This window comes from Bos taurus, chromosome 16 (assembly GCF_002263795.3).
Source record: "Bos taurus isolate L1 Dominette 01449 registration number 42190680 breed Hereford chromosome 16, ARS-UCD2.0, whole genome shotgun sequence".
NCBI lineage: Eukaryota > Metazoa > Chordata > Mammalia > Artiodactyla > Bovidae > Bos > Bos taurus.
The window spans coordinates 37,588,920-37,605,833 of NC_037343.1; the positions used below are offsets into that span (position 1 = coordinate 37,588,920).

General features: G+C 36.0%; 1 protein-coding gene across 4 annotated transcripts in view; it reads right to left on the reverse strand.

Moving 5' to 3' along the window:
- KIFAP3 (kinesin associated protein 3) overlaps positions 1-16,914 on the reverse strand; it is a 153,474-nt gene that overhangs the window by 36,792 nt on the left and 99,768 nt on the right. For all 4 annotated transcript variants that reach the window (NM_001035329.2, XM_059875386.1, XM_010813216.3 and 1 more), the window contains 2 exon segments: positions 11,155-11,240; positions 13,071-13,169. In NM_001035329.2, the coding sequence (NP_001030406.1) occupies positions 11,155-11,240; positions 13,071-13,169 (185 nt within the window).

Genomic DNA, 16,914 nt, shown 5'->3' on the forward strand with positions numbered 1-16,914 from the left:
GAGCAATTTTCATTCAAAGCTAAGTAAGGCTCAAATCAAAAACTGTCATCACAGAATAAATTTCTGGGATGTAAGAAGAAGTCTGAAATTTTATAATAAATGTAATTATTATTATCAAAATTTTTCTTGTTAAATTTGAAATTTCACATTATTAGTATATCTCTTAGCAGTGTCAGCTGTCATGCTGTGTGTTCTATAGTGCACAACTCTGAAACTTGTACCCCCACAGATCAGCATTCTGAAATCCCTACCCTCAGCTATCTTCTGTTTCTATCCTCAATGAATTTAGCTTAGTAATCATGGCAAAGTCATAGTTTCTTTATGTCTTAGATTCTAAATTTATAGATGCTAATCATCTGGTATGGTATAACACAAGGAACATTGGATAAGAACCCAGGTCTTATCCTGGGTTCTCCTTCTAGGTTTGATACTAACAGAAGTATGCAACTTTGTAAAAATATTTCAGTATCTTTTGGTCTCAGATTCTTTAATTATAAATCAAATCTAATGTTTATTCAAGTCCTAATGTTCTTTAAATAAAAATCAATGATTAATACCATTACTTCATAAAGCTGTCGAAATAACTATCCATCTGCCAAACTGAAGAACAGCAGCAATATATGGAGTTCATCTTTTAAAAATTACATAGCAATTCTAAATGAATACATAGTATCAGAAATTAAAGAAATTCAACATGTATCAATTAAAACCAATTCCCTTTAACCCCTCTCCCCCAAATCTCTACTTTCCTCTTACACCACTACCTCTTCATCATCAGAAAATAACTCTGGGAACTCAGATGTCATAGCTCAAACACAGCCAAGAAATGTCATCCAAATTTATCAAGCTATTGTGGAAATACTCTAGAAAAATAGTTCTTTTGCTTCATTTTTGAAATGCTTCTTTTCACAAGGAGTGCACCCTAACATCCTTGCTATGGAACTTTAGTTTGTCTTGTATTTAAAAGTAAACATGCCTCATCTTTTATTTTCTTCTCTTCTCAGGTCGTGACATTATTATCTTAAGCACTAGTTTTCAAAAACTCTAAAGCATCACTAAAGACTTATGGCTTGATTTTAGGTGGAATGTGCCATCCTTTTTGAAGTCCTATATCATTTTGTTTACTACTTAACCACTGAAACGTTATGAAGCCTTAACCAGCCTATTATCAGAGCCTGTTCACTATCAGGAAAACTCTTTTGTCACTGGCTTCCGTCACACCTTGTATCTGATTAACACACTATAGGGTAACATAGAACTACATAGATCTGCTTTGTGTTCTAATGTAACTGATGGAAAACAGATTTCTCTTTCTCCTTTAATGTGGCAGCCCCCTAATTGAGAATGTAATATGGTTTATTTAATACAATTCTTCGTACTAAATTAAAGCAGATCTAGAGTAATTGAGTTGCTCATTAAGGTTACGCTATTAGCTGCTAAAAAGATGCCTTTTATATGTTAGAAAATACTTCTTTCCAATGATATGTATACACAGATATACACGTAATAAAACACACATACATAATAGAGTTGTTGATTTTTATGCACATACTACCTACTTCTCAGTAGTACTGTCCCAAAAGTTGCCCTTTAGTCTTGACTATGGCATTCTCTAACCAGACCTCAAAGTAAAATTATCTCTTCAACTCTGTTTAAAGCACTGAGGAGGCTTATCTGTGTAATATCACTTCAAAGGCAAGGCAAGCAATCACTCAGTCGTGTCCGACTCTTTGCGATCCCATGGACTGTAGTCTACCAGGCTTCTCTTTCCATGGGATTTTGCAGGCAAGAGTACTGGAGTGGGTTGCTGTTTCCTTCTCTAGGGGATCTTCCTGACCCAGGGATCGAACCCAGGTCTCCTGCATTGCAGGCAGAAGCTTTACCCTCTGAGCCACGATGCCCAAAAGTAAAAGATATAACTAAAGGAAATTTATTTAAGTGAGAAACCATAACGTTTCTTTCATATTATACTTTTTTTAAATCCAACTGCTGACAATTAAGAAACCAATATAGTAACATGCATAATACTGGCAGGGACTACACACACGTGTGTGTGTACGTGTGTGTGTGTGTGTGTGTGTGTGTGTATGAGGAGGACATATCAATCCACTCCAGTATTCTTGCCTAGAGACTCCCATGGACAGAGGAACATGGCAGGCTACAGTCCACAGGGTTGCATAAGAGTTGGACACGACTGAAGTGACTTAGTATGCATGCATGCACACATACACATGTATGTATATATACACACAGATACACACACATGTAAATTCTAACTAGGAAAAACCATACATTTCTGCAATATAAAAAAGAACTCCAAAAGAAGACTAAACACTAAACCCAACTGGGTTTATCTCACAAAATCCAATTTGATTGTATGGAATTGAGAATACACAACAAACTTACAAATCTGAGAAATGAAAATTTGTGAAGGCTGTAAAACAAACAGGAATGAACTCCACCCACTCTGGAAAGAACATTTTAGAAGTTTCTGACAACTCACTCGAAAATCCCTGCTCTGTGCCATCACCAACCTGCAAGCTAATTTAAAGTAAGTATTTTATTCATTTTACCAATTCCTATCCATTCCATGCCTTTGACATCCTCTCCTGAAATAACCTGAGTTTTAAAGCTAACCCTATGAAAATTTCTCTATAGCTTTCCTTTTCAAGATGTTGTATGACATTTTCAGAAGTGGTTTTCCTTGCTGGAAGTTTATTAATAAACCCACCTTTCCCGTCTGACACAGACTTGCCCTGATAATTTTTGTGGAGACTGTAACAAACAATTGATGTCTTAGAAGTTAATGCAAGCATACATTAGTTTATTTCCTTTCAATATGCCAGTCTTATTAGATATAATTGTTTCTATCCTAGAATGAAGAAGGCACCTTGTTTTCCTAGTTTGAAATAATTCCAGATTATTATAATACACACAATTTGCCAATGGTCAAAATTAAGAGTTATTAAAAGTAAAAGGCTGCCATTCAAAATCTCAGTGACATAAACCTCTGTTAGTATCAAACCACACGTAGCCTGTGGCTGGCTGGAAAGACAACAGACATCAGTCTTACCAGAGAACCTAGGCACATTCCCACAAACAACCTGTAGATACAATTTGCCATTAGTACAGAGGATCTATTGATAGGGCCATGTGGTAGTACTGCTCCTAAAAGGTCAGTTCGTGTCTAGACAACAGTATCCTGGTATCCAGATTGCAAATTTTTATATTCTAGAGACTTCATCGGAGAAGGCAATGGCACGGCACTCCAGTACTCTTGCCTGGAAAATCCCATGGACGGAGGAGCCTGGTGGGCTGCAGTCCATGGGGTCACTAAGAGTCGGACACGACTGAGCGACTTCACTTTCACTTTTCGCTGTCATGCATTGGAGAAGGAAATGGCAACCCACTCCAGTGTTCTTGCCTGGAGAATCCTAGGGACAGGGGAGCCTAGTGGGCTTCCGTCTATGGGGTCGCACAGAGTTGGACACGACTGAAGCGACTTAGCAGTAGAGATTTCATGTTGCCTTTAATTTTCAGCGTCAGCTTTAGTGTTTGGAACATAGTATGTGCTTACTAAACATGTATAAGATGGCTGACAACCCAGTAATGTCAGGGGAGGAAATCATTTATTAATTGGGGAGGAATTTGAGGTTCTCAAATACTTCATACAAAGCTGAAGGAATACTGAGGTATAACAATCTAATTGGGTTTTCAGAAGCTCTCTATGTATAGAGGATTCTGTTCTTCCCTTGATAATTCCCAAGGCTTGGAAGAGAAAAGACAATTGTCAATTGCTGCATGATTGCTTTGGAAGACGAGAAAGCTAGGCTTCTCTCTCCTTGTTTCTCTTTTCCTTTCTGCAACTACCCCATTCCCAACCTCCCAAAGTTAAATGTAAGGCCTAGTCAGACTTGTGACAATTTGCTGATGAGACCACAGAGACTGCATCATCAATCACACAGTCCTCTATGATGGAGAAAGTACTATGAACATATATCTGTTTCAATTCACTAATTGAGGGCTTGGGCTTAAATACTGTATATTAAACACTTTACCACCTGTGTAAAATAACATTTGCATAACTTGGAGGACAAACACTTTGCTGCAGATGGCATATTTCCCTAAGGCTTGCATGGCATCTAATTTTTCTTAGTATTATTTCATGATGTTTGTCTTGAGTGCAAGAAGTTTGTTTTCTTAAAGATAAATTGCCTTAAGCTATAAATACTCCTACTCTATTTTATTTTTTATTATTATAGACTATAGCTATGGTGAAAATACTCAAGAATCAAAATCTATAGATAAAAACATCTTAAGAGATCATCTGCTTTCATTCTAGGTAGGTTTCTAACAAACAATTTTAGAAAGTTGGTTATTTAGCTGTTATTAATGTTAATTGGACAAGACTTCATATTATCCCTTGACAGTCTATTCCCAGTGTTTCATCATCTTTGCTGTGTCTAATCAATGTTTCTCCTGTTTCAAATTAAGCCCATTCTCTCTTGTTTTACTCTTTAAAAAGATGTGGGACAAGCAAATAGCACCCTGAGTTGTGATCAGTAATTGAGTCTAAGCTCAAAAATCCAAAGAATGGCAGCAACGTCCCAGGTGAACCTGAGAAACTTTTAATGATGCATTAAAATGGCCCACTCCTCAAATTTCTCCCAAACAAGGAGGCCCAGTAAGCCGGGAAAAAACTTTGGTCTGAGGTTAGCTGATAAACTGAGTCCAAATTCAACTGAGTCAACATAGATTCAGAACATGGGTAACTGAACACATGAAGCACCTCTACACTAGCATAGGTAGTTCCCTATTTTTCTACACTGTACTAATCAAGATCTTTCAGTAAACTGTACTCTTCAGTTAACTTCTTTGACATGAAGTCTTAAAATGCCAAATTGAGCCATTTGGCAAGACAATCCTAAAGTAAACTACAAATATAACTATGCCTGGCCAAAACATATATTCCAAATAACTTTCCATACTTAAAACCCAAACTGTGAACAGATTATCTTCCCAGATCATTTTAACAGTCAAAATGAACAGAAAATAATGTAAATGATTAACTGTACAGGTGGCTCAGATGGTAAAGAATCTGCCTGCAATGCAGGAGACCCAGGTTCAATCACTAGGTCAGCAAGATTGCCTAGAGAAGGAAATGGCAACCCACTCCAGCCTGAAGAATTCCATGGATAGAGGAGCCTGAGAGGCTAGATCACAAAGAGTGATCATGGGATCACAGTCTCGGACATGACTGAATGACTTTCATTTCACTAAGGAAAGGAAATGTTGATTCAGATTTTTAATCTATATATAAATGTCACAACTAGGATTGAATTTTGGTTGAGTTTGAACAAAACATATCAAGTGACCATCATGTGGTCAGATCAGATCAGATCAGATCAGTCCCTCAGTTGTGCCCGACTCTTTGCGACCCCATGAATCACAGCACGCCAGACCTCCCTGTCCATCACCAACTCCCGGAGTGCACTCAGACTCACGTCCATCGAGTCAGTGATGCCATCCAGCTATCTCATCCTCTGTCGCCCCCTTCTCCTCGTGCCTCCAATCCCTCCCAGCATCAGAGTCTTTTCCAATCAGTCAACTCTTCGCAGGAGGTGGCCAAAGTACTGGAGTTTCAGCTTTAGCATCATTCCTTCCAAAGAAATCCCAGGGCTGATCTCCTTCAGAATGGACTGGTTGGATCTCCTTGCAGTTCAAGGGATTCTCAAGAGTCTTCTCCAACACCACAGTTCAAAAGCATCAATTCTTTGGCACTCAGCCTTCTTCACAGTCCAACTCTCACATCCATACATGACCACAGGAAAAACCATAGCCTTGACTAGACGAACCTTTGTTGGCAAAGTAATGTCTCTGCTTTTGAATATGCTATCTAGGTTGGTCATTACTTTCCTTGTGGTAGATGCTTCATATATATTTTCTCTAATTTCTTTAATCTTCAGAAGTATCAATGTAAACTAGATCTTCAAAAAGTTAAATAAATTGCCTGAGATTATTCAGCAGGTGAGAGAACTAGAATCAGTTGTATTCTAAATGCAGTACTCTATAGGGTCAAGCTGCCACCTCATAAAGGTCAAAGGTTGAATCTAAGACCAGAATCCCTATTCAACTGAGGAAAAAAATGTTTCAAGAAGAAGTTGCTCCTCCTGGTACAGTTTCCTATTGACAAGCTAAAATTGAGCCAGGGCCTCGGATCCTATAGGTGTATAGTACAGAAAGGTAAAGCAACATTCTTCAAACAGAATATGGGATGTTTCCAAAGTCTGGTGTCCATCTACCCGCTGTATTGGACTTCTCTTCTAAGAAATCCAGCTATAACTATGACTCAGTTGATGCAGTAGCACAGGATAGGACTTCCAGATCACACTCATGATTAAAATGTGAATATCTTTAAATGGTCTCAGTTTAACAGCTTTGATATTTTTGAATAACGTTTTAGACTTTTAAGTTTTCCAAAGTATGAAATGAAACAATCTAAAATTGCTTGGCAGCATATTAAATACATACTTTATAAGTCTGATGTAGAGAGATTAAGTAAACCTTCAGATTACTTGTTTCAATTTGTTTTATACTAACTCACGTGATCAGATAGCATTTTAGGGAACTATATATATAGGTAGCTGATATATCACCAGTTTCATTTCACTGATTATTATTCTTGGATTTCCTCTTATTCACAAGACTTTTTATAAATGTAATAATCTAAAATAATTTTCTTTGTTGAGTTTACATTTTAAATCTGACCAAAATTTACAAGTCCTTGCAAGGAACGTAGGATCAACAAAGTACAATGAAGACTAAAAATGTTCATTGGATTTCAAAACATGAAGGTCCAGATGACTTTTATAAGCACCATTTCAATGGAGTAATGGATGCAGAGGAAGAACTGGTAGAAAAGAGAAAGGGGAAGGTAGGAAAGATGGGGAAATGAAAAACTGGAGGAAGTAATATTTAGAGATTTTTTTCAAAATGTGGATTCTAGAGAGAAAGAGGGAGCCAGGACAGAAGATGCAGGGTGGGGAAAACTCCTACTTAAGATCAGAGACTTGAGCCCAGAGACTTGAGCCCAGAGCTTAGAAATACTGGGAATGAGAATTTTATCTTATAAGAAACATATTCATATTTTACAATAAATATTTTTATAAGACTAAGCTGGTATTTTGGAACTACCTACCACTAACTTACATTCTTAGCCAAACCTATCTAATACAAACATCTAAATGTATTTTTACTTTCCATCACTTCTTCTCAAAATAAGGTAATTTTAAAAGTATGATAAAGGCAATTCATAACAGACTGACATTTCTCTTCTTCTTGCTTAAGGTAAGATAATCAGATATAGAATTTTAGGAAGTTTCTTACTATTACACTATATACTTTATATACAACAATGACATTAGTGATCTCCTAGAAAATAGTACAAGAACCATGAAACTGTTCATAAACCCTGTGACCAGTGGCTTATGTGTTGAAACATCTTGGTTAAACAAAGGTTTAATACATAAAGCTTCTCTATTTTAATTTATATATCAAAGCTAAAATGTCACTGTACTGATTTAGTTTTAAACCAGTAAAGATACATTGGTCAAATCCAAAAATCAGATGATACCAAATAAACATGAATTTCTGAACTAAAATGTAGGAGACTGACCAGAAAGTACCTGTTGATTATCTGATTTTGTAATGAAATCACTAGCAGAAATGCCAACCTAGAGGATTTCAAGGACGTTATTAATTGATTCTTTATAAACTTCTATTCTGATCCTTTTAAGGGGCTTCCTTGGTAGCTCAGCTGATAAAATCCGCCTGCAATGCAGGAGACCCCAGTTTGATCCCTGGGTTGGGAAGATCTGCTGGAGAAGGGATAGGCTACCCACTCCGGTATTCTTGGACTTCCCTGGTGGCTCAGCTGATAGTTTTGAAACACTTAAGTTGAAAACAACCGAGCAGGTTATACTCAAGAAATTTTTTACAGGGTCAGTCAAAATAAATAGTGTAAATAGAGTCCAAAGAAGGAACGAGATTGCCTATGTGTGTATGTTACAAGCGAAAAATATATTCAAAGAAAGGTAGTGTCTAGCACATCCCAGGTACAAGGGTCAAGTCTAGGTGGAAGGGCAGCACAAAGTCTGAAGAAAAGTCTGCAAAGTGAGCAAGTTTCTAATGCAGGACTCATTATCCCTCTGATCAAATTCTTAACAGTGACATATACTTTTAAAATTTCTAAAGTTATGAAAAACATTAAAATTTGGGGGTGTTTCATCATTCCAAACAGTTCTAACAGTTAGAATCAGACATGGCACAATGAACTGGTTCCAAATTGGGAAAGGAGTATTGCTGTATATTGTCATCTTGCTTATTGAACTTATATGCAGAGTACACCATGCAAAATGCCAGACTGGATAAAGCACAAGCTGGAATCAAGATTTCAGGGAGAAATATCAATAACCTCAGATATGCAGATGACACCACCTTTATGGCAGAAAGTGAAGAGGAACTAAAGAGCCTCTTGATGAAAGTGAAAGAGGAGAGTGAAAAAGCTGGCTTAAAACTCAACTTTCAAAAAACTAAGATCATGTCATCCAGTCCCATCACTTCATGGCAAACAGATGGGGAAACAATGGAAACAGTGACAGACTGTATTTTTCTGGGCTCCAAAATCACTACAGATGGTGACTGCAGCCACGAAATTAAAAGACTCTTGCTTCTTGGGAAAAAAAACTATGACAAACCTAGACAGCATATTAAAAAGCATAGACATTACTGACAAAGGTCTGTATAGTCAAAGCTATGGTTTTTCCAGTAGTCATGTATGGATATGAGAGTTGGGACCATAAAGAAAGCTGAGCACCAAAGAATTGACACTTTTGAACTGTGGTGTTGGAGAAGACTCTTGAGAGTCCCTTGGACCAAGGAGATCAAACCAGTCCATCCTAAAGGAAGTCGGTCCTGAATATTCATTGGAAGGACTGATGCTGAAGCTCCAATACTCTGGCCACCTGATGTGAAGAACTGACTCATTGGAAAAGACCCTGATGCTGTGAAACACTGAAGGCAGGAGGAGAAAGGAACAACAGAGGATGAGATGGTTGGATGGCATCACCAACTGGATGGACATGAGTTTGAGCAAGCTCTGGGAATTGGCGATTGACAGGGAAGCCTGGCGTGCCACAGTCCATGGGGTCACATAGAGTCAGACATGACTGAGCGGCTGAAGTGAACTAACATCATTCCAAAACAACTTGTAAAACAAGTCAATGTATACAACAAAATTTATCAAAGACTTAAAAAATACTTATGAGATTCTATTTTATTAAAAAAAAATTTAATGTCCAAACTGTAAAGTTGATGGTGTTGAGTTTTGGCAAGACTGTCATCAACCCCCCTGCTTCTCTGCAATAATTTTTCTGGAAAACAAGTGATTCTGAGATGACATGTAGACCAGATATAAAACTTTGAATATGTATAAAATCTCTTTAAGTAAGCAACCCCTGCCCAAAAGTAGAAAGCCAAAGGTTTTAATAATGTTTAAACAATGAATTTAATGTGCAGAAGACCTAAATAGACATTTCTCTAAAGAAGACAAACAGATAGCCAATGGGCAAATGAAAAGATCCTCAACATCACTAATTATCAGAGAAATGCAAATCAAAACTACAATGAAGCACCACTTTACCCCAGTCAGAATGTTATCATTAAAAAAAATCTACAAATAACAAACGCTGGAGAGGGTGTGGAGAAAAGGGAATTCTCCTACACTGTTGGTGGGAATGTAAATTGGTGTAGTCACTATGGAGAACAGTATGAAGGTTTCTCAAAAAAGCAAAAATTGAGCTGCCATATAATCCAGCTACCCCACACCTGGGCATATATCTGGATAAAACTATTATTCAAAAGGATACATGCACCCCATATTCATAACAGCACTATTCACAATAGCCAAGACATGGAAATAACCTATCCATCCATTGACAGATGAATGGATAAAGATGTGGTACAAATATACACTAGAATACTGCTGCTGCTGCTGCTGGTTTGCTCAGTCATGTCTGATTCTTTGCGACCCTATGAACTGTAGCCTGCTAGGCTCCTCTGTCCATGGGGATTCTTCAGGCAAGAATACTGGAGTGGGTTGCCATGTCCTCCTCTAGGGGATCTTCCTGACCCAGGGATTGAACCCGCATCTCTTGTACCTCCTGCATTGGAAGGTGGGTTCTTTACCACTAGCACCACCTGGGAAGCCCCTAAGGGAATACTGTTGCTGCTGCTGCTAAGTCGCTTCAGTCGTGTCTGACTCTGTGCGACCCCAGAGACAGCAGCCCACCAGGCTCCCCCGTCCCTGGGATTCTCCAGGCAAAAATACTGGAGTGGGTTGCCATGTCCTCCTCCAGTGCATGAAAGTGAAAAGTGAAAGTGAAGTCGCTCAGTCGTGTCCAACTCTTCGTAACCCCATGGACTGCAGCCTACCAGGCTCCTCCATCCATGGGATTTTCCAGGCAAAAGTACTGGAGTGGGGTGCCATTGTTACTCAACCATAAAAAATAAAATGTAATAAATAATGCTATTTGCAGCAACATGGATGGACTGAGATAATCATACTAAGTGAAGTCAGTAAAAAACAGAGAGACAAATATCATATGACACAACTTATTTGTGGAATCTAAACTATGACACAAATCAACTTATCTACAAAATAGTAATAGACTCTCAGACATAGAGAACAGACTTGTGGTTGTCAGAGGGTAGAGGGGTGGGAGAGGGATAAAGTGGGAGTTTGGGGTTAGCAGATGCAAACTAGTATACATTGAATGGATAAACAACAAGGTCCTACTGTATAGCACAGGGAATTATATTCAATATCTTATGATAAAACATAATGGAAAAGAATATAAAAAAGAATGCATGCATATATATCACTTTGCTGTACAGCAGAAATTAATGTAACAGTGTAAATCAACCATACTGCAATTAAAAAATGAATTTAGTATCACTTCATTTTCTGAGCTTTACCAAAATATAAACTTGTGCTAACTGTACACTGAAGGCAAAGTTCTAAACAGGTGTACAATGGCTCTTTCATTCCATAAAATAAAGACTATTATACTTTTGGTAGGAAGAAAAATTACTTACCGCTATAATATCTAATGTATTATCACAGACTTTTCGGATTTCATTATTTTTATCATGCATAAGATCTATGAGATATGCTGGAGCCTCTATGTAAAAAGTGGTTAAAGATATAAACTGATATTGAGGTTGTTCAATCATGTTAGAGAATTCTGCATTTCTCCAAATTCAAATATTAATCTGAAATCTAACTTTAAATTTTAAAACACAATCATTAATACAAAGTGACCAAAAAAACTAATGTTTCATTTATTTGAAAAACAGGGATGATAAAGGAAAAAAATAAGATAAAAATGGGCAAGAAAATGAGCCAGTAAATCTTAGAATGTATAAGGTCATACTTTTGAAAACATGAAAATTATGAAAGTAACTAAAGAAGAAGCTCCCGAGCTGCATGGCTGTAAAACTTTCTTCATTGATTTGACCCTCCTAAAAGTTCAGAAAAATTAATTTCAAACAGAAACTCACATACAAAGTATTTCACACAATAAAGGAAAAGAATCACTGTCAATCAAGTCAACAACAACAAAAAATCACATATATGGATATGGTTATTATAAGGAAGAGAGAACATAAGATAATTTCATATAACTCTAGTATTTTTTAAAAAGAAAAGAATTTAAGAAAATAATATATATATATATACACATACACACACACACACACACACACATATATATGAAAGAATAACAGGAATCAGAATTACAAAACTCAGAGAAGTAATTCAGGAAATAACTAAAAATCATTTCAGATATATTAAAACTAAGTTTATAGTAATACAAGAATAAATAAAAGCAGCAGATAAACTCTAAGTTAAATAGAAGGCAAAAAAGAAGAAAATTTGTAAAATTTAAAAAGATGAAAAGAGATGAAAAAGATTACAAAATGACAGATATTAAAGGTAGGCAAAGAGGATCCGACATAATAGGAATCCTAAAGACAATCATGGCAATAGAACAAAACAAATACTATAAACTACAACTCAAGAAAACTTTCCTAAAATTAGAAAAAAGACAAAGTACAAACACTGTATTTGCATACTTAGAAAAACCAAGCAAGGGTGATGAATACCAACTCAAATTCTAACAAAACTATAGTGGCTTAAAAAACAAAACAAAATCCAGAAACATCCTTTGGTCTTCCTGGCAGAAAGATCAAGTCACTTATAAGGGAAAGTAAAATAAATTGTCATTAGACTTTATGAAAGATATTAGTAGACTATAGACTTCTCATTGGCAGCAATTAAAGGTGGAAAAATACCTTCAAACTGATGAGGGAAATAATGGGCAATCTAGAAATTTCATATTCTGCCAAATTATATTTAAAGATGACAAACTAGTTATTTTCAGATATAGATGCATTTTATTACTATAGATGTTCACTAAGCAGTATAAGAGAATGTAATCAATTAAGAAAAAAAATAAAAAATTTAAATATTGTTACAAAATGAAAAAAAAAAGAAAATCAATATAGAGAAACAGAGGAACTGAATTCAGGAAAAAATAGCAAATGATGAAATAAATGCATTAACATACTATGTGTGTGTACTAAGTGGCTTCAGTCGTGTTCCACTCTTTGTGACCCTATGAACTGTACCCTGCCAGGCTTCTCTGTCCATGGGATTCTCCAGGCAAGAATACTGGAGTGGGTTTAACATATCATAAATCCTAAATAAACACTGGCTTTTACAAAGCAATAATCAAAATAATAGTTAATTTTAAAATGTTATAAAAAGAAATGGAATGTATAAACAACAGTATGGGAAAAGGGAAGGATAAAGAAAGAAAACTCAAATCAAGATAGAAACCTCAATGAATCTAAAAGAGGCAGTAAAGAAAGTTATAATTTCCAACACCTAAAAATGTATCTTTTCTGAACATGTGAAGTGTCATTACTTATGATGAACACTGAAAGGATACGTGTTTCCTTGATTATGACATCTCTTGTGGCTTGATGGAAAACCATTTGGTAGAAGACATAAATTATCTGACAAACAAATTCATCATCTTCTTGTTGAGCTAAAAGGCAACAGAAAGCTTCAAATAAAAATACTAAGTTATACACAAAACTGAAAAACATTGAGGGGAAAAAGTGGGGAATGAGAAAAACCAAAGTTGACAAGGAGACAGGTAAAGGACAGTTAGTTTAAATTATTTATAATATATGGCTGCCATACATCATTTATGTCTTAAATGTTTTTTTCTAAATTATAAGATGATCAGTCAAAAATTTCATAATTATTATTTTCAGAAGTTTTATTAATTTTGGTTGGTGTTAAACTAAATAGGTTATGACTTTGTAAAACAAAAATAAAAAATAAGACTTTCAAGAGAGAAATTATATCATCTCTGAGTCCAAACCAAACTATTTGAGACTGTTCATCTCAAAAGGCTGTATCTAGGAAGAACTGAGAAACAAGATAGGTTTAAGAGAATAGTAATAGTGCTTTAATAGTAATTTTTGCTATATTGACACCAAGTATAAAGAAATTCATTAAATTAACCTCTAAGTCTCTAATGTGAGATGCCAAAACTTACCACCACTTGTGGGGAGGTTTTTTTTTGGTCCCTCATAAAAATTCTTCAGATAATTTTAATTTGTAAAATAAATCTTGTTCTATTTTGTCTCTATAATGTTGCCCTCACAGGACAAAAATGGCTCTTTAAAAAAAAAAAAAATCACACCCTCTAAATCCTAAGTTTCTGGTAGAAATTAGATTATTATAAACAGGTTTTTTCTTCATTGAATAATGTTAACAAAATTAAACTTCAATTATTGGCATGAAGCAATAAAGTAACTTTAGCTGCACTCTAATTAATTATACTAGTAAAAAGAATATTATGCATGCATACAAACTAAGAAATGTTTATTATCATAAGAAGATGACTTTAACAGAATATCAGATGACCACTGATTAATATTATTCATGGCAAAGGCAAATACTTATAGAAATACAATTTTTAGGTACTGGTTATGAAATTTGATTTACTAATAGTTTGACATCAACTCTTGGCAACAGTTCAGTGATATCTTTTAGACAAATATTTACAGGTCAGCAGAGCATCTAACTAGTTGGGTGAAATAAACTGTGATTCCTTCAAAGTCCAGCCATTCCAAATAATTTTCCTCACTAATTTACCAAAGTACCACTCAGACTATTTGGGTTAAATTTTTATTAATTACTCTGTTGGCATACAATGTTCCCTCACTTAACCCCAAAGGTTTTAATTTTGAAAATCCATTTATTTCCAAAAAATATTAGTATACAGCCTCTACCTGTGATAACATGTCAGACAACATCAAAATATGGTAAAACACTGAGCTGGCTCTGTTACCTTATCTCTCAGTAATAATCAATGTGAGATAGCAATTTAAGGACCCAGGTCATTTTGTTTCAACTTTCTCCAGCTCACTACAAAATCCTCATTCTCATTATGACAACTACATTGTCTTTAGTTTCACCTCCCAATTACCTAGCCTTTCAATTACTTCTAACATGAAAACTCCTGGCTGTGAGAAGGGTGTACCAAAGCAAATCCATATATATTACTTGTAGAAATACTTCAAATATGGAGGCACTATCTCTAGATGACCATTAAAAACGATTATGTAAAAGAATTTACAAATCAAACTTTTCAAGATTTAGAAGAGAAAACTGGGCAAAAGAATAAATAGGCACCTCACTTTATCTGCCGTATATAACAGCCAGTAAACAAATAGGTACTAATTTCATTAATTATTGATAGTCCCTCACTCATGTCTGACTGTGACCCCATGGACAGTGTAGCTCACCAGGCTCCTCTGTCCATGGAATTCTCCAGGCAAGAATACTGGAGTGGGTATTTCCTTCTCCACATTAATTATTAGGAAGTACAAATTAAGATCACAATGCAGTATCACTATGGAGGCTACAATTAAAGAGGCTGGATGCTGAAATATGTTGGTGATGTAGAATAACTGGAACTTTTGTACATTGCTGCTGCTGCTAAGTCGCTTCAGTCGTGTCCGACTCTGTGCGACCCCAGAGACGGCAGCCCACCAGGCTCCCCGTCCCTGGGATTCTCCAGGCAAGAACACTGGAGTGGGTTGCCATTTCCTTCTCCAATGCATGAAAGCGAAAAGTGAAAGTGAAGTTGCTCAGTCGTGTCCGACTCTTAGCGACCCCATGGACTGCAGCCTACCAGGCTCCTCTGTCCGTGAGATTTTCCAGGCAAGAGTACTGGAGTGGGGTGCCATTGTCTTCTCCGAGTACATTGCTAGAGGGACTGAAAATTGGCACAACTACTTTGGAAAACAGACTGGCATTATTTTTAGTCAAATACAGGCATATTCTCTTCTACTCCTAAGTCTGTGTCTAATAGAAATGAGTAAATATGTTCACTAAATGAAACATTTAAGAATGTTTATAGGAGCATTACTTATAAAAGCCCCTTTCTCTTAAAAAACAAATAGAAAACCCACCCTACTATGAACCAATAGTTAGAAAGGAAAAATTGTAGTATATTTATTTACAAAGCAATAAATGGAAACACTTCAGTACACAACAAAGATGAATCTCACAGTTATAATACAGGGCAAAATAAACTAGATTCTCTTTCTAAAAGGTTGAAAACTAAGCAAAATTCATCTATTGGTGATAAGAGGAAAAACAGAACCCCTCTGGAGAAGGTGGCAATGACTGGGACATGGCAGAAGAGGAATTTCTAGGGTGCTGGTAGTAATTCATTTACTTACACAAGTGGGAATAACATGAGAACTCTCATTTTAAAAATTCACTGTTTTACATATACCTATAACTTGTGTGTTTTTCTTTATGTACACTTCAAAAAAAGACTATTAAAATAATATAAAATACATATATATCTGGTACAAGAAAGACTGAGATTAGAGAGTCTTTTTAAGCCTTCCATATTAGCATATTTAACTTCTACACTAATTAGCTACTTTTAATGTAAATCTGCTATGGGCCAAAGTGCATCCCTCCAAAATTCGTATGTTAAAAACAGCCCTAAACCCAAATGTGACTATATTCAGAGATGGGGCTAGAAGGAAGTAATTAAGGTTAAATGAGGTCATAAAGCTGGGGTCCTAATCCTATAAGATTAGTAACCTTATAAGAAGGGATACCAGAGCACTTGTGTATGCTTGTGCTTTCTCTCACTCCCTCTCTCCGCCCAACTCCTCCCACCATATGAGGATGTTAGGATATAAAAAGGTGGCCTTGTGCAAGCCAAGAAAAAAGACCTCACCAGGAATCAAATTGGCTGGCACCTCAATAGACTTCCCAACCTCCAGAAATATGAGAAAATGTATTTTGGTTGTTTAAGCTACCCAGTCTGTGATATTTTATTATGGCAGTCCGAGCAGACTAATAAAACAAGGTCCTAGAGAACTTGGCCCTAATAAAATATATTTAGAGTCAGACAAATTTTGTATGCAGTGGAAAATGATGAACCTGGGTCCTTAAGAGCAAAATAAAGTAAGGGGAAGACTATCTAGAACTCCTAGCCTATATTGTAATCCTAGCCAATGTGGCTAACTAAATTTATTTAAATTTTATTTAAAATCCAGGTTCTCAGTCCCAACAGCCACATTTCAAGTATTCAATAGCCACATGTATTGGACAGTGCAGATAGAGAACATTTTCTTCATTGTAGGAAGTTTAGAGGACAACACTATATATGGATCCAGGAGGGAATATGATGATTAGAATTAGCTTCCTAATAAATCTTTCTGATTAGAAATCAAGTTATTATAAAAAAG